Below are 24,367 nucleotides of genomic sequence, written 5' to 3' on the forward strand. Positions count from 1 at the left end.
ACTACAGATCCTCTCCTCCTTTGGCATCAAAGACCTCGTCCTATCCTGGAGATCCTCATACCTTTCCAACCGAACATTCAGCGTCTCCCACTCCCACACTACCTCCTCATCCCACCCTCTCTCTGTTGGAGTCCCCCAAGGCTCTGTTCTAGGACCCCTACTCTTCTCAATCTATACACTTGGCCTGGGACAACTCATAAAGTCCCATGGATTCCAGTACCACCTTTATGCTGATGACACTAAGATCTACCTCTCTGGCCCAGACGTCACCTCTCTGCTGTCCAGAATCCCGGAGTGTCTATCAGCCATATCCTCCTTCTTCTCCTCGTTTCCTCAAACTCAATGTGGACAAATTTGAACTCATCATCTTTCCTCCTTCTCATAGATCTTCCTTACCTGACCTATCTATCGCAATCAATGACATCATGCTTTCCCCCATACCAGAAGTCCGCTGCCTCGGAGAAACCCTTGACTCTGCGCTGTCCTTCAAACCGCACATCCAAGCTCTTGCCACCTCCTGTCGCCTCCAGCTCAAAAATATCTCCAGAATCCGTCCTTTCCTCAACCGTCAGTCTACTAAAATGCTTGTGCATGCCCTCATCATCTCCCGCTCCGACTACTGCAACATCCTTTTCTGTGGCCTCCCTGCTAACTCCCTTGCACCTCTCCAGTCCATCCTTAACTCTGCTGTTTGACTAATTCATCTCTCTCCTCGATACTCCTCCGCTTCTCCCCTCTGCAAATCTCTTCACTGGCTCCTATTCCCTCAGCGTATCCAGCTTACTAATACTGACCTAAAAAGCGATCCATAACCTGTCTCCTCCATATATCTCTGAACTAATCTCCCGATATCTTCCCTCACGTAATCCCCGGTCCTCCCAAGGCCTCCTTCTCTCCTCACTTGTTCGCTCCTCACCCAACCGCCACCAAGACTTCTCCGGAATATCCCCTATCCTCTGGAATTCTTTGCCCCAACATCTCCGACTATCAACCACATTCGCATCTTTCATACGGAACCTGAAAGCCCACCTGTTCAGGAAAGCCTACAGCCTGCACTGACCCCGCTGCCTCCTAATCACTACTGAAGCTACCGCCTCACCAACACCGGAGCTCCTGCAACTCTCAACCTACTGTCTCCTTCCCCACCATCCTATAGAATGTAAGTCCACAAGGGCAGGGTCCTCGCCCTCTGTATCAGTCTGTCATTGTTAGTTTGCTTATTGTAAGTGATATCTGTGATTTGTATGTAACCCCTTCTCATGTACAGCACCATGGAATCAATGGTGCTATATAAATAATAATATACTGATCCAGCTCCTACATGTGTGAAGTGTAGGTGTGCTGTTCAACTTTTTTGAAACCCATTGAGTGTATCCTATTTTAATCATCAAAATCGCATCTGGACGGGACCTGCTGCAAGTCTCAAGGCTCTCAGACGTGGATCTGCCACTTTCACAGATGTGTGGATACATCCACAAAACTCTTTGGGTCCGTGTACTGTACAAAAAACTAGGACGGCGCAGACACTGCACACGGATGTTCGACTGCAGCCATATTTAGATGGCCGTACTAACACTTGCTATAAGGACACCTGCAATCTGCCATGCAGACGAGGACAATGTCAGTCACGTCTGTAATTTCAGGACGTGACCGTCCCAAGTCTTCATATTGCCATGTTGCTCACACTGGTCTGTAAATTGCACAATGATTTATTGGTTTGTGAGGAAAATCACCCATGTGCAGTAGCACGGTGCTATAATACGAGTGTGCTCTCTGTATATGCTCCTGTGAACATGCCCTGAGGCAGACCGTAGCCATCAGTATTAAGCTTGTGTGCGGTTACTCGATGCTTCAGTGGTAGTGCTCACTACACTGCGTTTCTACATCAGTAACGGTATAATCATCTTTATTATTATTTATTACCATTCGCTAGCTTGGGGTTCGGCTACTTTAACAAAGACGGGGTTTTTTTTCCCGCCCATTTTATGTGCACAAAATGGCGGCTGCCGCCTCACTCATGAGGCGCCGCACAGGGAGTGGGCGTGGCTAGAGCGGAAGCGAGGCTCGGGGGGCGGGCTTGGCGCCTTGAACGGCAGTAACGTCACGCAGCGAAGGCTCTTTCTCCCTCTTCTTCTTCTCCGTGCGGCCGCGGTGGTAGAGCTGCTGCACGTCTGGCGCCATGCCCCGACCAGGAATGGAGGTGAGTGGCCCGGATGGCCGCGGAAAGAGTCTACGCCGTGTTTTACTGTAGTCATGGCGGAAGCAGGCGGCTGCAGCTGCGTCACATACGGCTAAAGGTTACTGAGGCCTGTCGGTAATAGGATCGGACCGTCTTGTGCCGCCATTTTATAAGCAGAGTACCGTAGCTCTGCGCCGCGGCTCGTTTAGCTCCAGTTATTGAAGACGAGGGCTTGCTGGGATTTCTAGTTCGCTGAGCGGCCGAAACACAAGACAATGCGTCCAACGGAACTACAAGTCCCAGCATGCCCCGAGCACCTCCGCTTGTTTTTTTGCCCATGGGCAGTGTGAGGTGCCGCGGCAATGCGTCCGCTGTCTGGGAGGGAGCCGGGATGTGTCTCGCTGCTCTCCTCCCGCCTCCACGCTGGGGCCTGCAAATGGCGGCCATCATGAGGCGAGGAGAAGGCAAAATGGGAGCCGTGCCGACGTCAGGGATCACGTGCCGAGACCAAGCCGGGAGGGAGGGGGACTTGTAATTAAAGGGCGCGTGTTCGGCGAATTAAAGGGGATGTTCCTATTTGGCCGCGCTGCACAATATGGATCTAGTCTGATGTTATAAAGGCTGGGATGGCGGAGCCGGACTGTTCTGGAGCGGGCAGATTAACCCATTCCTGCTGCAGACAGTTTTTTCTTCCTCGTTCCTGCTGCAGACATTTTTTTTTCCCCTCGTTCCTGCTGCAGACTTTTTTTTCTTCCTCCCCCTTGATGATAACCATGTTGAAAACATAATCACTTTTTTTTTAATTTTTTTTTTTATTAAATTTTTTTTGTGATTTTTGCTCTAAACTTAAGCTGCTTTCACACATCAGGTTTTTTGTTTCAGGCTAAATCTGGCTCTCCGGGAGTAAAACCGGTATCGGGGAAAAAAATAAAAACCAGATCCATTTTTTTTTTCCCCCATTGACTTGTATTAGCGCTGGATGGCCCAGTGTTCCTTCCAGTTTGATCCCGGATCCGGCGTCTGGAAAAAATATCTACTGTAACGTTTTTTCGTCTCCGGGGAAAAAGCCTGAAGCGCCGGATCCGGCTCTTCCGGCCCTTTGCTAGAATGGGAGCCGGAAGGTGCCGGATGCAGAAAATGGCGGATTCGGCGGCCTTATCTGTTTTTTTGAAACAGCATGCTCCCAATTTTTTTTTTTATCCAATAATCTAGATAGGCTAGCCGGATCCGTAAAAAAAAAAACGGATCCGTCGCATCAGTCTTTCACAATCTGCGCCGGATCCTGTTTTTCCAACATTCGCCGGATTTAGCCTGAAACAAAAAACCTGATGCGTGAAAGTAGCCTTAATCTAGCAAATTGGTTTGCCAGGTCAGTATGACTATAGTGATGCAAAAGTGTTTTTATTTTATACATAGTCAAAAGGCACTTATTTACCAGGCTGTTCAACTTACGTTGTGCGTGGGTTTTTTTTTTTAAACCCGGATGCAATGGCCAGAAACACTACAAATGTTTTTGTATTCATCCATAAACTGCGACCTTACCAGTATTTAGGACTGGATTCCAGTTGCTTATGTAGCTCTGACTATGGTGGCCATGGCAAAGCCTTGAGCAATAAACGCAGCATGCACGACTTGCATCCAATTATCGGATCCCACTCGACCATTCTTGTCTGTGGTGAAAATTGGGCCATACTCGGCTGACATCAGTGCGGTCCAGTTTTCCACGGACTGTTGGAATGGAGAATTTATCAGTGTTACTAGCATAGCTGGCCCAATTTTCTGGGATAAGAGAAACTAGCTTTGCGCAGAAGGGAGCTGGCAGTCGTCGACTTGTAGGTACCGTACTTTGATTTGCTTTTATTTTAGTTGAATGTTAATTGGTCATGCCTTTCATAATTTATATACTGTTTTTTTGTTTTTAGGATCACTGGGGGTCATCAGATGATACTGTAAGTATGCATAAAGGGTGTATGTGTTTTATATCATGCTTTGCTTATACAGCACCTTAATTCCACAACACTTACACATCATGAAAACACTATTGACCTGCACCTAAAGCCCCACTGCCAAGGGAAACTAAATGTTATTCCTCCAGGCAGCTTTTGGTTTTCAGTCATGGGGTCACCACTCTGTGGATATACAACTGTGGCTTTAACTGTGGAACTGGCACACTGCCAGGGGAAATTAATACTATTAACCGGCAAAGTAACCCCATTTCTGCGGGGTTTTTTGTTCTAGTGAATATTGGCCAACCCCCCTAAAAGCAAGGGTCTCACGACTGTAGATGATCTTTAATAATAATCTTTATTTTTATATAGCGCTAACATATTCCGCAGCGCTTTACAGTTTTTCACACATTATCATCACTGTCCCCGATGGGGCTCACAATCTAGAATCCCTATCAGTATGTCTTTGGAATGTGGGAGGAAACCGGAGTGCCCGGAGGAAGCCCACGCAAACACTGAGAGAACATACAAACTCTTTGCAGATGTTGTCCTGGGTGGGATTAAACCCAGGACCCCAGCGCTGCAAGGCTGCTGTGCTAACCACTGTGCCGCCCTGTAGATTCTGTCATTTGGAGAAAATATGGTCGATTATACTAATGACACTCTGATCAGGTTGTGACCAATTCTCTTGGGGTGGGAGAAACGAGCACACTATGGAGGAGAGGACTCCTGTGAGTTCCTGGAAATATGGCTGCACTCAGATGTCATCCGAGTGCAGTCTGATTTTCACACAGCCATTAACTTGAATGGGCAAGTTTCATCTGATTTAGGCTATGTTCATATTTTTTGTGAATTTTCAGCTGCATCTTTAGGCTATGTGCACACATCAGGATTTCTCGCAGGAAATCCGCATGTTTTTTGCGGGTTTTTTTTTTTTTTTTTTTTTTTTCCCCCCCTCCGGAGCTTCCCCAATGCAATAATGTATCTGCGAAAAATCCGCAAAATTAAGGAACATGCTACGTTTTTTACGGCAATGCATTTTTTTTTTTTTTCAGAAAAGACGCAACATGTGGACTAATTGCAAAATGCATTCTATTAATAGGATGTGTGGTTTTTTTCACGTTTTTATAGCGCGGGGTGGGGGAATTCAGAACGTGTGCACACGGCCTTACAGTACTAGAAAAGACTGAGATTTCAGAAATCTCATGCACACAGGTTGGGGGGACTCATCAAACACAATGTGTGAGACTTATGAATTACCTTGCAGCATACTGCTTTTTTTTTTTTTTCTTTCCTCCTGCTGAATTGGTATGTGAAGTCGATAGCAACTGTCCCACCACATAATTAGTCCTAGTGTTACCTGATAAAGAAAAGTGGTGAGTGAGCCCTAAGGATTAAACTTTCTCTTTAGGGCTGACTGGATCATGCACTATTATTGTACCCATTCCCTGCAACCATGCTATGTAAATCCCACCAGTCTGGACAATTAAGGGTTTACACTGCTAGTTTGGCTCTCCTAACCTCACTATCAACTTGCTTGCAGAAATAATTGACACTTTTAGTCATTACATGTGTTGAGTTGTTCCATAGTGAACCATGTGGTAATCTGCTAATCGTTTTTTTTTTGTTTTTGTTTTTTTTTCTCTCTCAAACAGGGACATGAACCAAAAGAACCTGAACAATTGAGAAAACTCTTTATTGGAGGCTTGAGTTTTGAGACCACTGATGACAGCCTCAGGGAGCACTTCGAACAATGGGGGAAGCTCACAGACTGTGTGGTAAGTTGTATTTCTTTATCTAAAATAACGGGAGTTGTAGTACAAGCAAGCCAAGATCACGCTAAAGGTACCTTCACACTGAGCAACTTTAGAACGAGAACGACAGCGATCCGTGACGTTGCAGCGTCCTGGATAGCGATCTCGTTGTGTTTGACACGCAGCAGCGATCAGGATCCCGCTGTGCCATCGCTGGTCGTAGCTAGAAGTCTGGAACTTTATTTGGTCGGCGTGATTGGTCATGTTTGACAGCAAAAGCAACGATGCCTGCAATGGTTTTTCATGGAGCTAACAACCAGCGAGAACGATAAGTACGTCACTGGATCGCTCCTGCATCGTTCTGCTGTTGCCGTGTTTGACGTCTCCTAGCGACCTAAACAGCGACGCTGCAGCGATCGGCTCATTGTCTACAACGCTGCAGCGTCGCTTAGTGTAACGGTACTTTTACTCGCATAAATGCCAGTCATTCAAGAACACTTGTCGCTGGATAATTAGTCATAATCCTTGGGCTATGTTCACATGTTGCATTTTTAATGCAAATTAAAACGTGTCTTACAGTACCAGCTAAAGCTGAGATTTCAGAAATCTCATGCTCATAATTTTTTTTTTTCCTGACTGAATTGCAATATTGCAGAATGTCACTTTTTTTTTTTTTTTACTCTTCTATACTGCTAAGAGCAGGTTTTGCCTGCAGAAAAAAACACAGCAAAATGCAACATGTCCTATACTGACCATCAGTCTATTGAATGGCAGTCTATTGAGTCTCATTCAACCAGAGGCTACTGTAGTTGCCATGCTTTGGCTAAGGCTTTAAAAAATTGTATGTAAGGAAGTTAACAATCAATGTATGTCTAAACCGGATATATACTGTATATACTCGAGTATAAGCCCCCCCCCCCCTAATTTTGCCACAAAAAAACTGGGAAAACTTAATGACTCTAGTATAAGCCTAGGGTGGAAAATGCAGCAGCTACCGGTAAATTTCAAAAGTAAAAATAGATACCAATAAAAGTAAAATTAATTGAGACCTCAGTAGGTTAAGTGTTTTTGAATATCCATATTGAATCAGGAGCCCCATATAATGCTCCATACAGTTTAATAGGCCCCGTTAGATGCTCCATATTAAAATATGCCCCATATAATCCTGCATAAAGGGTAATAAGGGCCCCATAAGATGCTCCATAGAGATATTTGCCCTATATAGTGCTGCACAAGTGCTATGGCCCCATAAGATGCTCCGCACAGCCACTTGCCCCTTATAGTGCTGCACAAGTGTTATGGCCCAATACAGATGCTCCGCACAGCCACTTGCCCCATTTGCTTTTGCTGCCATAAAAAAAAAAAATCACATACTCACCTCTCCGTCGCTCAGGACCCCGGCACTTTTACCTGCTCTTCGTGCGGCTCCGTCTTCGGCACTGACATTCAGCAGAGGGTGCACACTGACTGTCACCGCGCCTTCTGACCTGAGCGTCACTGCCAGAGGACGCTGAAGACGGAGCCGCACTGGAACGAGGAGAGGTAAATATCGCGCAGCGCTGCGCTTCCCCTCCCCGCTCCTGGCGCTGCGTCCCTGCTGCTTCCACCGCTGCATCTTCCTGTATTGAGCAGTTACCGCTCATACAGTAATGACTATGCGGCTCCACCTCTATGGGAGGTAGAGCCGCATATTCATTTCTGTAATGAGCGGTACCATGTGACCGCTCAGTACAGGAAGAAGCTGCAGCGCTGGAAGAAGCAGGGACTTCCAGGGACTGCGCCGGGAGCATGTAATTATAATTACATAGCCCCCGCTCTCCCTCCCCTGCTGACCCCCGGGTTTGACTCGAGTATAAGCCGAGAGGGGGACTTTCAGCCCCCAAAAATGGGCTGAAAATATCAGCTTATACTTGAGTATATACGGTACTTAACATTGTTTTTTACCTTTCAATGTTTTTGGTGGGATTTGTATACCATCATCTTTATTGAAGTCTGCATCAGCTAAATTATATTTAATATTTAGGTTATGAGAGACCCACAGTCAAAGCGTTCCAGAGGCTTTGGTTTCGTCACATACTCATGTGTGGAAGAAGTCGATGCTGCAATGTCTGCCAGACCACACAAGGTTGATGGCCGTGTTGTTGAACCCAAGAGAGCAGTTTCCAGAGAGGTATGGTTTAAACGTTCTGGATATGGTATCATGTATATGTGTGTGTGTGTGTATATATATTTATATTATTCTTCCTGATTTGCACCAACTTCACTCTCCCCACCAATTCACCTTCTAGGACTCTGTTCGACCTGGAGCACATCTAACAGTCAAGAAAATATTTGTGGGCGGAATAAAAGAAGATACTGAAGAATACCATTTACGAGACTATTTTGAGACCTACGGCAAGATCGAATCAATTGAAGTTATGGAAGATCGTCAAAATGGAAAGAAACGTGGTTTTGCTTTTGTCACATTTGATGACCACGACACAGTTGATAAAATTGTCGGTAAGTGGATTAGATGTATTTTTCACTAATGGTTTCATTAGCTACTAAATATTTTGTGTGCCTTTTGATCTCTGCAAAACCTTTAAAAGATCTGTGGATGACTTTAGTGCTTTCTCCTAGAGCCCTGTATACAGTGGCAGTTTTCTGCCAATTTCATAGGGAACTATTTTCTAACAGTAGGTAACGTAAGGTACTGATACTTTTTGTGTTTTAGTCCAGAAATACCACACGATCAATGACCACAACTGCGAAGTGAAGAAAGCTCTTTCAAAGCAGGAGATGCTATCAGCCAGTTCCCAGAGAGGTTTGTATTTTATTTACTTGCTTTGTGGAAAGGACTGTGTGGGAGAAGTAGCTAAATACCATTTTGTTTTCATGTTAGGCCGTGGTGGAGGAGGAAGCAATTTCATGGGCAGAGGTGGAAATTATGGAAGCGGAGGAGGAAACTTTGGAAGAGGAGGTGGTGGCGGCAGTGGCTTTGGAAACAGAGGTAAGTTGGACCTTCTGATCATTTTTATAAAAATTAAAACAGATCTGACTCTTCTATGGATATTTTTATTTTTTCCTATTTCATATTTGCAGGCGGCTATGGTGGTGGCAGAGGTGGTTATGGTGGTGGTGGAGGAGATGGATACAATGGATTTGGTGGTGATGGTATGTTTGACCTTACACTGATGCACACAGTTAAATACATAATTTGGAGGCCTAGTTTTTTTTTTTTGTTTTTTTTTTGACTGTCTTCTGAACAATTAAATTCGTCATAGAAGTTCCTGCCCCCCTCCATTAGGCCAGGTTTTTTTTTTTAAGTTCCTTCAGTATTACAGAGCTGCATGTTTTATTTAAGCCATTCTGGTGAAATTCTCTAGGAAACACTAATTGTGTGGGATGATACTGTCTGATCTTGTACAGAATGGTAAATACTGCCTTGTGATCAGGTCACGATTTGACATCTATCACCATTTTATGGTCTAACTAGATCACTGAATAAATTGGGAGAATCACATTTACCTGTCTTTATAAATTCTCTCTAGAGAATGGCATGCATTCTGAATCCGTTCACAAATGCATCCCAATGGTAAGAGTCAAGAGTATTTATCAGCTTTGTAATAAGATGTAGCCTGGTCTTTCAACTACATAATACATCTGGGGATCTGCTTGTAAAGGATTAGTGACCAGGTTTTGCATCACTGTTCTGTAACCCCTGCTGCTCCATAATGCACAGCAAAGAATAAAAAGACCGCAGCACAGAACCTCCCCTGTGTTTCTATGCTCACACACCACGGCATCTCCAGATTTTCTTTTGGTCTTGAATTAGTCATGAAAAACAAGGGGCAGAAACCATTTTGAAGCTACTCCTGCGACTTCATCGTATTTATTTATTGACCATATTGGTGTCTTCCTTTCTTTCCACTTCCACACAGTCCTGACGAAGGGCTGTTCTGTTTTCTGTCCTGTAGTCTTTTGGCTCAGAAACTGCCACCACCTTTCAGGGCTGACGTACAGTATTCTATAATGCTGTTTATCTGTCCCACATCGATCTGTAAGAAGACAAATAACTTTAATTATACTCTCCTTCGGGGGGTGGTCCTGTCACTCTTGTTCTGGCAACTCCCATCTTACGATGCTGTCCTCCTTGGTTTGCAAGAAGGATGTCCTCACGAGAAAACTGACACTACTTGGCCACATTATACATTCACGGCCAGATAGTGTACCCTTTACTTGGTTTTTGTCTTTTCCTTTCTATATTCCCCTACATTTATAGCTGTATATATACTGTGAAATGTTATGCAAAGCCATGTTTATAAATACAGTTCATTGTTCTATTAAAATGATCCATGTGTAACTTGCCACTAAAATTCATGTAAATAAAGATTTGGGATGAAAAAAAGGTGCTTAGTTTGGGTGGCTAAGTACCTGAGCACACATGCCTTGTAATGAATTTGTTGCAACTTATGCCTGGTCACTAAAGACTGGTGTACGCAATGCCAGCCATGATGCTGCTGATGCCGTTCCAGATTGTACTATTGAATAACACCTCTGTTTTGTCTGCTTTGTTAAACCAGGTGGTGGCAATTATGGTGGTGGTGGTGGCGGCGGCCCTGGCTATGGCAACAGAAGTTATGGTGGAAGCCCAGGTTATGGAAACCAAGGTGGTGGATATGGTGGAGGAGGTGGTGGTGGATATGATGGCTACAATGAAGGCGGAAACTTTGGTGGTGGTGGTGGAGGCGGTAAGTAACATTCAAAATTAATGAGAAGCGTGTGCGTATTTCCACAACTTATTATATTTGTTGTACAAATTTACTACTTGTTGCTTTAAAGGGAGGTATCGGGACACTTTTTTTTTTTTTTCTCTAAACAAGATCAAACTGGGAATTGCAACTTGCCTGCTTGTTGGTACTTGAATGCAGTTGTTTTTTTTTTTTTTTTTTTGGAACATCCTGGATATCCTTTAACACAACTGCAAGAGTTTATAAAAGAAACAAACTTGTAACGCCGTTTACATTAAATTGTTAATGTCTTAACATTGTCTATTCTAGGCAACTACAATGACTTTGGCAACTATGGAGGCCAACAACAGTCGAGCTATGGTCCCATGAAGGGGGGAGGAGGAGGTGGCAGCTTCAGTGGAAGAAGCTCTGGAAGTAGCGGTGGCCCCTATGGTGGTGAGTAGTCATAAGCTCTTTCCCTGTGAGCTGGTTGTTGTTTGTGGGGTTTTTTTGTTTCGTTTCCTTGCACATAAGTAAATTTGTATCCCTATAGGTGGCTATGGATCAGGTGGTGGTGGTGGAGGAGGAGGAAGTGGCGGTGGAAGCTACGGAAACCGGAGGTTTTGAGTCTACAACAGGAAAAGGTAACTCAAAATGGTGGTTTTGTCTTGTGATGATTCTCACTGGCTGAAGAAGCACTTGAATAATAATCTTCTTGTCCTATATCATTCAACAGGCTACAGTTCTTAGCAAGAGAGCGAGGAGTTGTCAGGAAAGCTGCAGGTTACTTTGAGACAGTCGTCCATGTGCATTAGAGGAACTATAAAACCTACTACAGGAGCAGCCGATGATCCATAGTCAGAAAAGTTACCGCAGCTTATACAGGAGGCATTTCTTGTTCAGGACTGTAATAGCCTCAGTTTGTAAGCAGTGCAGCTGATGATTAATGCAATGTAGTGTTGATTAGATGTACATTCCTGAGGTCTTTTTATCTGTTGTAGTTTGTCTCCCGTTACCCCATTACATCAGGTATACTGCCCTGTAAATTGTGCTAGTTATAGCAGGAATAAAGAATTGAGAAGATTTTAACCTTAAAAAATTATGTAGTTCAGTGATTCCTCGCCTAACAGGGCAAAAAGTATTGCTCTACCTAAATAAATAAACATGCTTTTTTTTTTTTTATTCACGAGTTAATGTCTGATTATTAAATCAGAGCTGTGTACCTGAACATTTTCAATGGTGCAAGCCTAGCACTAAAATCCATCTACAGGCAGTGGTATTCGTAGTGTTAAAATGGTTAGTTTGTGGGCATTTTCTTTCAATAAAACAAGTTTAGTTTTTCTCCTTTGAGATTGGATGATAAAATAAATGGCGAACCTTTTCTTTGCTTTTAACATAACAAATACCACTTGTCCTAGTGGCACAGACTTGTAGTCTTGTACCTCCTTTTTTTTTTTTTTTTTTTCTGTAGCTAACTTTATGCATTTTATGCATGGTTACCAGCAGTAGTTATTGATAGTATCCAATGTGACAGTACAGGAGACTTGCTGACAAACCTATAATGTGAACTGGGCTCAGTATTGGCCTTTTTTGCCAACTTTTGTTCGTTAAACTTTTTGTTTTGTTTTTCTTTCAACTTTACTTGCCAGGGCTATATAAAACTTTATAGTGATGGACAGGTACTTTATTTGTATAAATAAGCTCCATTGTATGTCAAACTTTCATACAAGCTCAAAACTTCTCCCATGTATGTTTTCTAATAAAAACCGGCTTCTATCTGTAAGCTTGCCTCAATTATTTAGCGTAGCATTCTTCCATGACAGGCCAGCTCTTGCTGCCAAATGGTCTTTTTTAAGGGTATGTGCCACCACAAATAATGGCTGTTGGTGACTGTAATAAGTAGCTGTCCTTTGTATTTGTTGTTTTTTTATCAGCTTCAACCTGATGAGGCTGATGTGCCTGCTTTAAAAGGAAAAAAAGTCAATATGGTTATATAAGTGGATTTTTTTTCTTCCTTTTCACTCCCACCCCCAATCTGATAGCTGAAATGCTTATTTTACCATATTTGATTTTCAAAGCAGTTGTGCCAGCCTCTTCGGGCCTCTATCTTTTTAACAATGAATGGCAGTTTATTTGTGAAGTTTGACTGATCTTTAGGTTAAATTGTGCGATCTCGGTAAAGGTTTAGGTTATATTCTATAACTGTTTTCTATGACAAAACATTTTTAAATTTAGAAGCTAAATAATCCAGATAGCAAAATTTTTACTTTGAAATTGCACAACATTTTTGCCCAATTCTTAGGGCCTTAGTAAGGATTGCTACTGTTTTATTTGTATTGAGTGCAAGCTTACTGCTAGCTCGTTTGCTCTTATTTTTGGTGGTACTGCTTTCAAGACTCAAAAGTGGAAGCATTAAATCTGCATATTGTGGAAAGCTTATAGATGAGTTTTCAAAGGAGCCAACATCAACCTGGTTAATGGCAGAAAGTGATTTGAAACACAACTCTTGTTTAGTTTCCCAGTCACTAGGCTCAGGTTTGACTATTCCTGGCATGTCTTGGGTTTATATTCTGGAGGTTTGCCGCTTACATAAATGGATTTAATATTCTGTCAGCACAGAATGACCAAACGGCATCCTGCCGCTCAGTGCTTCATGGCGAGGTCAATAGTCTAAATACACCTCCCCACCTGTGTTTTTTTTTTTTTTTTTTTTCCCTATTCGGCCCCCCCCCCCCCCCCCCCAAAAAAAAAAGTGCCATCTATTGGATTTAGCAATCCTAAATACATATTGACTCTTGAAATACTTTCCGTTACATTCCTGAATACTACATTAAAGGTTTTTCTGAGAATTCCTCTAGCTGCTATAAATAAATATATATATATATATATATATATATATATATATATATATATATATATATATATAAAAATTTTATTTTTTTTTAAAGCACCACTCCAGTGTTTTTCTCCCACCCCACACCCTGGAGTGGTGCTTTTAATGCACGTCCCCTGCCTGAAACTCTCCTTCCGGCGTTTTTTGCTGCCTGTCTGTCTCTGGCAATAATTGACCTGCCGGTTGCTCCAGTGTTTCATGGAGCTGCGCAGAGGTCACCTTTCAGTACAAGTCAGAGAGCCTTGTGACATGGCTTCTGGCTAGTCAGAAGCTGTGTTCACAAGATGGTGCTGTAGAACCGGAGCGGTGCCAAAAAAACTGAAGACTCTGGAAGGTGAGTATGACAGGGCTTACAATTAAAGCGCCACTACAGTGCTGGGGAAAAAACAAATGCTGGAATAGTGCTTTAAATTGCAGTCATGTGACAATGTCTTTACATTGGCAATCAATTTTTAAGGGCCCCGCCAAACTTTCCCCTTTGAGCTGTACACAGGATGTAATAGTGGCTGCAGAGTGGGTTATGTAGTTTTTTGGTTTCTTTTTGTGCCTCCATTGCAGTTATTGGCAAAGTAATGAGTTATCAAAATTGTTTTCATTGAAGGAATGTACTTCTGATCCCTGTATGATGCTGACCAATGATAAGCAGGGCAGCAACAAAGTAAAGAAAATCCCCTCACCACCACAGCTTACAGCAGATTTCAGTGTGAGATGTAATGATGGGTCTGATCTCCTGGCTCAACCTCCTGCTTGAGTCATTGTGGGGGTGCAGCAGAGTTTGGCGGTGTCACATTACAAACCCTTCTCTCAGCTTTCCTTATTGTCAGTAATCACATTTTATGTTGTGCTCAAGCAACTGCAGTGAGGTCAGAGCTGTCATTGCATCTGGCACAGTCGTGACCTGCCTGCTCTAGGCTAAATCTGTGTGAGATGTGATGACAGCCTGCCCTTCCTGCAGAGTGACTACACGTTGAGCAGTGTGTTGGAGGGGTGGTAACAGCAGTGGTGACAGTGCCGTGAGAGGAGAGCTGATGCAATAGTTTAATGTGACCCAAATAAAATCTGCACCCCCCCTGCCACGAGACCTTGGCCATGGTGGAGACATGTTCTTGCTTTTGAGTGTTGCTGCCTGTTTGGCCAACATAATGGACACTACACACACCAGAGAACACCCACTTAGATTCTACACTTTTTTTTTTTAACTCCTTAGGTACACATTACTTATTAATTTGCAATAAAGAGGGGAAATAAGTAAAATAAATCCACTGTGCTGACTATTACATTGTGTACAGTTAAGTATGAAAGATTTTCTGGAAGGTCCTCTTTACACAGACCACTTTAGATGCTACTCTTAATCTGCGACTTCTATGATCTTGATAAGGACACTTTGACTTGAGGTTCTCCAATTTGCTTTCACTAGGACACCTTGTGATTGCCTAAATTTTGAGTAACTTGTACCATGAAGTAGAAACTTTTTGAACTTTCTCATTGAAATATTTTATTTTTCCGAGCATGCTGCCAACCTGGTAAACTGGTAACATGGTGTTTCAGTGTTAGATTACACTGGAACGTGAGCTAGAAACACTGACAATTTTTTATTTTTATATTGCGATTTCAGCTTCCTCTTCCCTTTATGATAATATTGCCTGCTCAGAAAATCACTCCTTATCTCTGTGGTCCAAGGCTATAGCCAGCCACACACATTAGATGGCTGTCGAATGACTTTTTTGCCAAAAGCCATCTTGGCTGAAGCTCCAAACCTGTTCTGAGAGTCACTTAGGCTGGGTTCACACTGCATTAACAGCAGCCCGTTCAACACATGCGTTATCGGGCTGCTGTTAACGCAGGTACCGATTTGTCATCGCAGTAGCGCAGATAGCCTATGTTCACATTTGCGGTGCTGCATCGGTGACGCAACGCAAACAAACGCATGCAAAACGCATTGTTTTGTGACGCATGCGTCCTTTTTTGGCATGATTTTGGACGCAAAAAAATGCAACTTGCTGTGTCCTCTGCGCCCTGACCCTTGCGCCAAAAAAGACGCATGCACCACAAAACGCAAGACAACGCATGTCCATGCGCCCCCATGTTAAATATAGGGACGCATGCATCGCTGCGCCCGACGCAGCCCCGCAAAACGTTAATGTGAACGTAGCCATAGAGATAACAGATGCTCTATCTGCACTAGCAGTGACAGACCTGGAAACGCTGCAACATGCGTCCCAGGGTCCGTCACTCATTGATGGCCCATTGTGGGTGTGCGCTAATGATGCGTCCGACATAGGAATTGCGGCGGTAATGTGCTACGTTATGCCGCGGTGTAACGTAGTCCATCTAATAGATGCCCATAATGAAGTGTGAAACCAGCCTTTCTGACAAAATGGCTGACAGCTTAGTTTCATCTAATTAGATCTTCATTTAATATTAACAACCATTTATCATTGGGTTCAGCTGATACTGACGGCCCCCATACACAGACTATTTGGGTAAGACGGAAGTTTGTTCAGTGTTGGGCTTGGTGAAAATGGCAAAGTTCTTATTTATATTCTATCTGTCACAGAAAAGGCTAGAGTAATTAAACCAGAAGTGGCACAGTTGGTGACTTAGAAGAATCTGATTAGTATCTGTACCGGATCTTAAGCAATTTGTTAATTTTGGATGACTTTTTTTACAGCTCTGTGAGAGCCTACATTTGACAAAAATAAGATCAAAACACAAGGGTAAGAAAGTGTTTAAGCATAAATTGTGTAGGAAAATGCAGCTAATCTACAGTAAGACTTGGCTTTTATACAATTTTTGGTATAAACTATGGCCCAAGCCAGAGGTGAAAAGTTAATAAAAAAAAAAAACACTGGCATTCCTTCCAAACCTACATACTGAGCGAAGGTACTAACCTTTTACCATTCAATGTAATAAGTTATCCCATATTAATAGGATGGTCTGACTTCTGAGACCCCAAGCAATCCCAAAGACTGGGCTCTAGAAAGTGGTGATAGGAGCATAGGTCGAACATTAACCTTTTCCCGACCTCCCCCGTACTAGTACTGCAGAGGACGCTTCCTTTGTGGGCTCTGGCGGTGAGCCCGCATCAATGCCGGGACATATCGGCTGTTTTCTACATCTGACATGTGCTCGCAATAGCGGCTGGTGGGATCTCGATCGCTCTTAACTAGTTAAATGCCGCTGTCAGACTCTTGCAGTGGCATTTAACAAGCGCTGCCGGAAGTACACGCACCACTGACCCAGTCACGTGAGGGGTCATCGGTGCGTTGCCATCACAACCAGGAGTCTCCTCAACCTCTGGTTGTCAATTGCTATGAGTGACACCCTGTAGTCGGCACTCATAGCAATCCTGTAATTTTGCTGCATAGAGGTCATCTGTGCATCATGTAGCAGAGATCATCGAGTAGTGGATGCTTTTAGCCTCCTATGGAGGCTATTGAAGCATGCCAAAAATAAAAAAATTTTGAAAGAAAAAAAAAAAAAGAATATAAGTTGAAATCGCTCCCCCCCTTCACCCCATTCAAAATAAAACAAAAAAATCAAAAAACATCCACATATTTGGTATTGCGGCGTTCAGAATCTGTCAATAATAAAAAAGGATTAACGTAATGGCTAAACGGCGTAGCGAGAAAAATAAAAAAACCAGAATTATGTTTCTTTGGCTTTTTTTTTTTTTTTTTTGTCACGACATTGCATTAAAATGCAACAGGCAATCAAAAGGACTTATTTGCACCCAAATGGTCAGCTCCGCACACAAAATATAAGCCCTCACTCCCGAGATCACAAAAAATGGAGATGCTATGGGTAACGGGAAATTGTGCAATTTTTTTTTTTTAACCCACTTATGACCTTTGCATTTTCTGCTTTTCAGTGTTCGTTTTTCCCTCCCTTCCTTCCCAGAGCCATAACTATGGCCATGTGAGGGTTTAGTTTTTGCGGTACTAGTTGTACTTTTGAACGACATCATTGGTTTTACCATGTCGTGTACTAGAAAACGGGAAAAAAATTCCAAGTACGGTGAAACTGCAAAACAAAGTGCAATCCCACACTTGTTTTTGTTTTGTTTTTTTTCTTTGCTAGCTTCACTAAATGCTAAAACTGTCCTGATATTATGACTCTCCAGGTCATTACGAGTTCATAGACACCAAACATGTGTGTTATCTTTTATCTAAGTGGTGGGGAAGAAAAAATTCCAAACTTTGCTACAAAAAAAAAAAAATTGTGCCATTTTCCGATACCCGCAGCGTCTCCATTTTTTGTGATCTGGGGTCGGTTGAGGGCTTATTTTTGCGTGCCGAGCTCGAGCTGACTTTTTTATTGATACCACTTTTGTGCAGATACGTCCTTTTGATCGCCCGTTATTGCATTTTAATGCAATGTCGCGGCAACCAAAAAAACGTAATTCTGGCGTTTCGAATTTTCTTGCTACGCTGTTTAGCGATCAGGTTAATGCTTTTTTTTTTTTTTACTTTTTCCATGCTTCAATAGCCTCCATGGGAGGCTAGAAGCTGGCACAACTCGATCGGCTCAGCTACATAGCAGCGATCATCAGATCGCTCCTATGTAACTGAATTGCAGACTTGCTATGAGCGCCGACCACAGGGTGGCGCTCACAGCTAACCGGAATCAGTAACCATGGAGGTCTCAAGGACCTCTATGGTTACTATGCAGAACCATCGCTGACCCCCGATCATGTGACTGGGGTCGGCGATGCGCTCATTTCTGGCCGGAAGCGCCGGTTAAATGCCGCTGTCTGCGTTTGACAGCGGCATTTAACTAGTTAATAGCGGTGGGTGATTCGCGATTTCACCCGCTGCTATTGCGGGCACATGTCAGCTGTTCAAAACAGCTGTCATGTCCCGGCTTTGATGTGGGCTCACCGCCGGAGCCTTGCATCAAAGCAGGGGTTCTGACCTTGGACGTACTATCCCGTCCAAGGTCAGAAAGGGGTTAAAGCAAAGTTTGGAAAAAATTTTCACCTTGAATAAAAAAAGAACCTAGACATATTTGGTGTCTATGAACTGGTAATGACCTGGAGAATCATAATGGCAGGTCAGGTTTGGCATTTAGTGAACCTAGCAAAAAAAGCCAAAGTGTGGGATTTTACTTTTTTTTTTTTTTTTTTGCAATTTCAACACACTTGGAACACTTTTCCCGTTTTCTAGTACCTGATGTGGTAAAACCAATGGTGTCGCTCAAAAGTACAACTTGGCCCGCAAAAAATAAGCCCTCACATGGCCATATTGGTGGAAAAATAAGTCATGGCTCTAGGAAGGAGGGAAGCGAAAAACTCAAAACCGAAAAAAGCTGGGGTTATGAAAGGGTTAATTCATTATAGGAATTGTCTAGGTAAAAGTTATCACTTATCCGAAAGATTGGTTATCCGACCGCTGGGGCTCAGGACTCCTTCTAGTCCTTATGGGCATGGTGGAAAAAGTTGAGCTATAGGAAATTAAATGAGTGCAGATTGAGCTTCATGTCAAGGCCCCCTATTTTGTTCTGTGCGGGTCGTAACAATCAGACCACCACCTATGAAGTTGCCACCAGACCATTTTAACCCCTTAATGATCTCCAATACGTCTTTTTACTGACCTGAGATATAAGCAAATTAGGCTACTTTCACACTAGCGTTGGAATCTCCCCGTCGCAATGCGTCGGAGAGATTCCGACACTAGCGCATTGCACAATGGAGGCAGTGGATGCATTTCTCCGGCGCATCCGCTGCCCCATTGTAAGGTGTGGGGAGGTGGGGGCGGAGTTCTGGCCGCGCATGCGCGGTCGGAAAAAGCGGTCCGTCAGGAGCAAAAACTGTTACATGTAGCGTTTTTTGCTCCCGACGGTCCGCAGAAGCACGACGCATCCGTCGCTCGACGGATGCGACGTGTGGCAATCCGTCGCAAATGCGTCGTCAATACAAGTCTATGGGGAAAAAACGCATCCTGCAAGCACTTTTGCAGGATGCGTTTTTTCTGCAAAACGACGCATTGTGACGGATTGCAGGAAACGCTACTGTGAAAGTAGCCTTACATCCCCATACAGGTGACAATCCAGCAGCTAGCTGCTGCATCCATATCTGTTTAACACCTTAGATGCTGCTGTCAATAGTGACTATATCAAATAAATGGTTAACGGGGTGGGGGATTCCTCTTCATCCCCATCAGCACCCTGAGATATTGTTCATGTGGTCCTGATGTTTGCCATGGCAATTCACAACCAAATATAGTGGCCTTAGGGTATGTTCACACGTTCAGGATTTCCATCCTTTTTTTTTCCTGACTGTTTTTTAAAAAACTGCAGCTCTTGGCAGAAAACGCAGGTCCTTTTTTTGGTCCTTTTTTGGTCCGTTTTTGATGCGTTTTTTGATGCGTTTTTTGATGCGTTTTTTTTATGCAGTTTTCTAGCCAGAGTCTGTGTGTTTTCTAGGAATTTTTTTAGGGTTAAAATGGCTGAAAATACCCTAACCCTACCCCTACCCCTACCCCTACCCCTAACCCTAACCCTAACCCTACCCCTAACCCTACCCCTATTCTAACCTTAGTGAAAAAAAAAAAAAAAAAATTCTTTATTTTTTTTTATTGTCCCTACCTATGGGGGTGACAAAGTGGGGGGGGTGTCATTTACTATTTTTTTATTTTGATCACTGAGATAGGTTATATCTCAGTGATCAAAATGCACTTTGGAACGAATCTGCCGGCCGGCAGATTCGGCGGGCGCACTGCGCATGCGCCCGCCATTTTGCAAGATGGCGGCGCCCAGGGAGAAGACGGCCGGACGGACACCGGGACGCCGGGTGAGTATAAGGGGGGGAGATTAGGGCACGGGGGGGGCATCGGAGCACTGGGGGGGGGCATCGGAGCACTGGGGGGGGGCATCGGAGCACGGGGGGGCGGGATCGGAGCACGGGGGGGCAGCCACACTCCGCCCACGCACTTCCGCCCGCTCCCCGCACTTCCTGCTGCAGCGGTTCTGCACATCAAATCGCAGTAAAACCCGCAGATATATTTTTGATCTGCGGGTTTTACTGCGGTTTGGACCTCACAATGGAGGTCTATGGGTGCAGAACCGCTGCGGCTCCGGAAAAAGAATTGACATGCTCCTTCTTTTTTCCGGGAGCTATTCAGCGCGTCTTTTTTTTTGCAATTTCCGGACCATGTGCACAGTGTGTCCTGTTTTCCATAGGGTACAGTGTACTGTACCCTGCATGGAAAACAGCTGCGGAACCGCAGCGGCAAAACCGCCGCGGTTCCGCGGTAAAAAACGCACTGTGTGAACATGGCCTTAGAGTACCGGCTATATTATTTGTATATAGTGACCTGTTCAGAAGTTAGCAACATTTAGGTGGTAAAATACTTTTGTTTTTCTTCCTGTCATGCCACTTTGCATTAATTCCTGAAAATCAACTTAATGGTAAATTGGCTACCTGACAGCAGTTTTCAATATGTCACGCGGTGCTGTTTTTCAAATGGTATCACTTGTGGGTTTTCCAATATATAGGATCCCCAAAGTCACTTCTAACCTGGGTAAATCGCTAAAAAAAAAATGTTTCCTTGCAAAAATGAAACCTTTTCCATTACGTTTTTAAACATCCTAAAAGGTTAACAAAATAAAATGGCATTCCACACATTGGTCTGATGTAAAGCAGACTTGAGGGAAAATGTTATTTATTAATGTTTTTCTGTGGTATGACTATCTGGATTAGAGATAATCCTTCAAAGAAAGAAAATTGCTAATTTTTTTTTTTTATACCATATATACTAGAGTATAAGCCGAGATTTTCAGCCCATTTTTGGGGGGCTGTAAGTCCCCCTCTTGGCTTATACTCGAGTCATACCCAGGGGTCGGCAGGAGCTATGTAATTATACTCACCTGCCCCTGGTGCGGTCCCTGCATGTCTTTTCTCCGGAGCCGGCAGCTTCTTCCTGTAATGAGCGGTCACATGGTACCGCTCATTACAGTAATGAATATGCGGCTCCACCTCCCATAGGGGGTGGAGCCGCATATTCATTACACCTCCCATAGGGGTGGAGCCGCATATTCATTACTGTAATGAGCGGTAACTGTGACTGCTCAGTAGAGGATGAAGCAGCAGCGCCGGGAAGCAGGGACTACACAGCGCATAGGAGCAGGTGAGTATAACTGGGAGGGGAGCGCTGCGCGATATTCACCTGCTCCTCGTTCCAGCTGCTGCTCTGTCTTCAGCAGTGACGCTCAGGTCAGAGGGCGCGGTGACGTGGTTAGTGCGTGCACTCTGTCTGAACGTCCGTGCTGAAGATGGAGCTGCGCCGGAAATAAATCAGGTGAATATTGAAAGTGCCGGGGGCCTGAGCAATGGAGAGGTGAGTATGTGATTTTTTTTTTTTTTTTTTTTTTTTTTTTTTCTTCCCCCCCCATCATCGCAGCAACAGGAAATGGGGCAAGTGTCTGTATAGAGCATCTTATGGGGCCATAACGTTTGTGCAGCACTATATGGGGCAAGTGTCTTTATAGGGACATAATCAAGGTTTGTGCAGCACTATGTGGGGCAAATGTGTCTATGGAGCATCTTATGGGGCCATTATTAACCTTTATGCAGGATTATATGGGCCATATTTTAATATGGACATTATATGGGGCTCCTGATTCAATATGGATATTCAAAAACACTTAACCTACTGATGCCTCAATTAATTTTACTTTTATTGGCATCTATTTTTACTTTTGACTTTTACCGGTAGCTGCTGCATTTCCTGCCCTAGCCTTAGGCTAGGTTCCCATTGCGTTAATGGGAACGCGCTAACGGACAGCGTTGCACGGCGAAATTAACGCCGTGCAGCGCGTCCGTTAGCGCGCCCATTCACGGCAATGGGAACGCACTTCAGTAGCGCGTGCCATGTTCGGCACGCGCTAGCGACGCGCCGGTGTTTTCTGGCACGCCGCGGACGCTGCTTGCAGCGTCCGAGGTGCGCCCGCGGTCCGTTCCCCGCTCTCGCAGATCGGGGATCTGCGAGAGCGGGGACGTTAACGCGACCCCGAACCGCGGCCCCATTAAAAACATTGCGTTAGTGCAATCCGTTTAGCGCTAGCGGATTGCGCTAACGCAATGTGACCCTAGCCTTATACTCGAGTTATTTTCCCAGTTTTTTGTGGCAAAATTAGGCGGGTCGGCTTATACTTGAGTATATATGGTAATTTGTCACATTTCTGATATTTTTTTTCTAAATACAACATATGAACCTAAATTTACCACTATCATAAATTTTATTATGAAAAAACGACCTAAAAAAATCATTGGGATCTGTTGAAGCATTCCAGAGTTATTACAACAGTGTCACTGATCAGATTTTTTTAAAATGTGGCACTGTCCCTAAGGGGTTAATAGATTTATACAGTAGTCAATTTCAAGCAGTCCCAGGGAATTAATTTTGAGTACATGCTTGACTGGTGCGCCATATATACAGGGCACTGAAGAGGGATCGCTGAGGGTCCCAGTGGGTCAATAGGCATATGGGGATATTTATGGATATGGTGAAACACTCGGTGCACCCTTAAAGGGTTTGCACTATTATAACGAACGCTTTCTGGAGTTTATAGTGGATTTTTATATATATCTATATCAGAATGGAATATCCGTATAGCTAGGCATCCAAGTTACAAAGGTTGTACTTTAAAGGGAACCTGTCACCTGAATTTGGCGGGACTGGTTTTGGGTCATATGGGCGGAGTTTTTGGGTGTTTGATTCACCCTTTCCTTACCCACTGGCTGCATGCTGGCTGCAATATTGGATTGAAGTTCATTCTGTCCTCCATAGTACACGCTTGCACAAGGCAAGATTGCTTTGCGCAGGCGTGTACCATGGAGGACAGAGAATGAACTTCAATCCAATATTGCAGCCAGCGGGTAAGGAAAGGGTGAATCAAACACCCGAAAACTCCGCCCATATGACCCAAAACCAGTCCTGCCAAATTCAGGTGACCGTCCCTTTAACATCCATCTGTTGTGACATGTCTAAAGAACTTTAGCACAATGAAAACCTATGAAATTGTATAAAAGGTTATATAGGATGACATTCACAGCATGTCCTTGTATTAGTTATCCATTTTAGATCTATGCGCGGTCCCAGGTCTGCACCCCTGCTTATCTTCTGTTTTGAAGGGGCCACACCTTCCTCCAAGCACTGGGGACTCCTCAGTGTGTAAATTTGGCCATTGTCTGCATCTTGGCTGTTTGGTAGCAGCTGGTCATGGTAGATGTACCCTCTGTGTGTGTGCAGGGTAAACATTGTCCAGGCCACAGAGTTTGCCCAAGTGTTGTCTTCAACAGTTGGTTTGGGGCTGAGAAGCGGATATTGATGGCTGTATCTATAAGATTTAATTATTGTGATAAAATGTATTATGAAAGGTGCCTTTCTTTAAGTGTTTACTATTTCACAGGAAATGTATAATGTGGTTTATACAGTTTGGACTGCATGGAATGGTCCACAAATGCTAGTGCTATATTAAAATAGATCCTCGATTTACAAAAGTGCAGGGTTCTATACATTCATAATAATAATTTTAAAAAAACACTCATTGCTAAACATAGGACTTTAAACATGATTTTAAGTTATAGGGGCAACATCTGAAGTTTGTTTTTCAACAAACCTAATAAATCAAATTGCACTTTAGTAAATCTAGGTCAAATGGTCCAGAATTTGGAGCCAAACGAACACTTGACAAAGGTTTTCCTGTGCTTTAATTTTGAGATCTATGCCAGTTACTTGGTTCCACTTGAGATGCCTGCCTGTAATAAGTTGGCCATTACTTTTCAATATCGTGAGGATAATCAGTATTAATTAAAGCCCTGGAAAACATTTTTTTTATGACTGTGTTCTTAAACTATCTAGCTCACGGCTTAACAAGGCTGCAAT

The 24,367-nt window shown here is 43.7% G+C and overlaps 1 protein-coding gene across 2 annotated transcripts in view; it reads left to right on the forward strand.

Moving 5' to 3' along the window:
• Positions 1-2,061: 2,061 nt before the first annotated feature.
• The window catches only part of HNRNPA3 (heterogeneous nuclear ribonucleoprotein A3), a 33,335-nt gene continuing 11,029 nt past the window's right edge, over positions 2,062-24,367 (forward strand). The window contains exons 1-12 of one of the 2 annotated variants that reach the window (XM_069733200.1): positions 2,063-2,200; positions 4,102-4,128; positions 5,781-5,903; positions 7,903-8,049; positions 8,168-8,378; positions 8,593-8,682; positions 8,761-8,868; positions 8,961-9,032; positions 10,442-10,609; positions 10,919-11,044; positions 11,142-11,232; positions 11,325-12,371. In XM_069733200.1, coding sequence (XP_069589301.1) covers positions 2,180-2,200; positions 4,102-4,128; positions 5,781-5,903; positions 7,903-8,049; positions 8,168-8,378; positions 8,593-8,682; positions 8,761-8,868; positions 8,961-9,032; positions 10,442-10,609; positions 10,919-11,044; positions 11,142-11,215 — 1,167 coding nt within the window. In that variant the 5' untranslated portion in view covers positions 2,063-2,179 and the 3' untranslated portion in view covers positions 11,216-11,232; positions 11,325-12,371. Of the gene's footprint in view, positions 2,201-4,101; positions 4,129-5,780; positions 5,904-7,902; positions 8,050-8,167; positions 8,379-8,592; positions 8,683-8,760; positions 8,869-8,960; positions 9,033-10,441; positions 10,610-10,918; positions 11,045-11,141; positions 11,233-11,324; positions 12,372-24,367 lie in introns of those variants that run through there. The other variant, XR_011314632.1, reaches the window with a different exon arrangement.

The sequence above is a fragment of the Ranitomeya imitator genome, chromosome 7 (assembly GCF_032444005.1).
Source record: "Ranitomeya imitator isolate aRanImi1 chromosome 7, aRanImi1.pri, whole genome shotgun sequence".
Classification (NCBI taxonomy): Eukaryota; Metazoa; Chordata; class Amphibia; order Anura; family Dendrobatidae; genus Ranitomeya; species Ranitomeya imitator.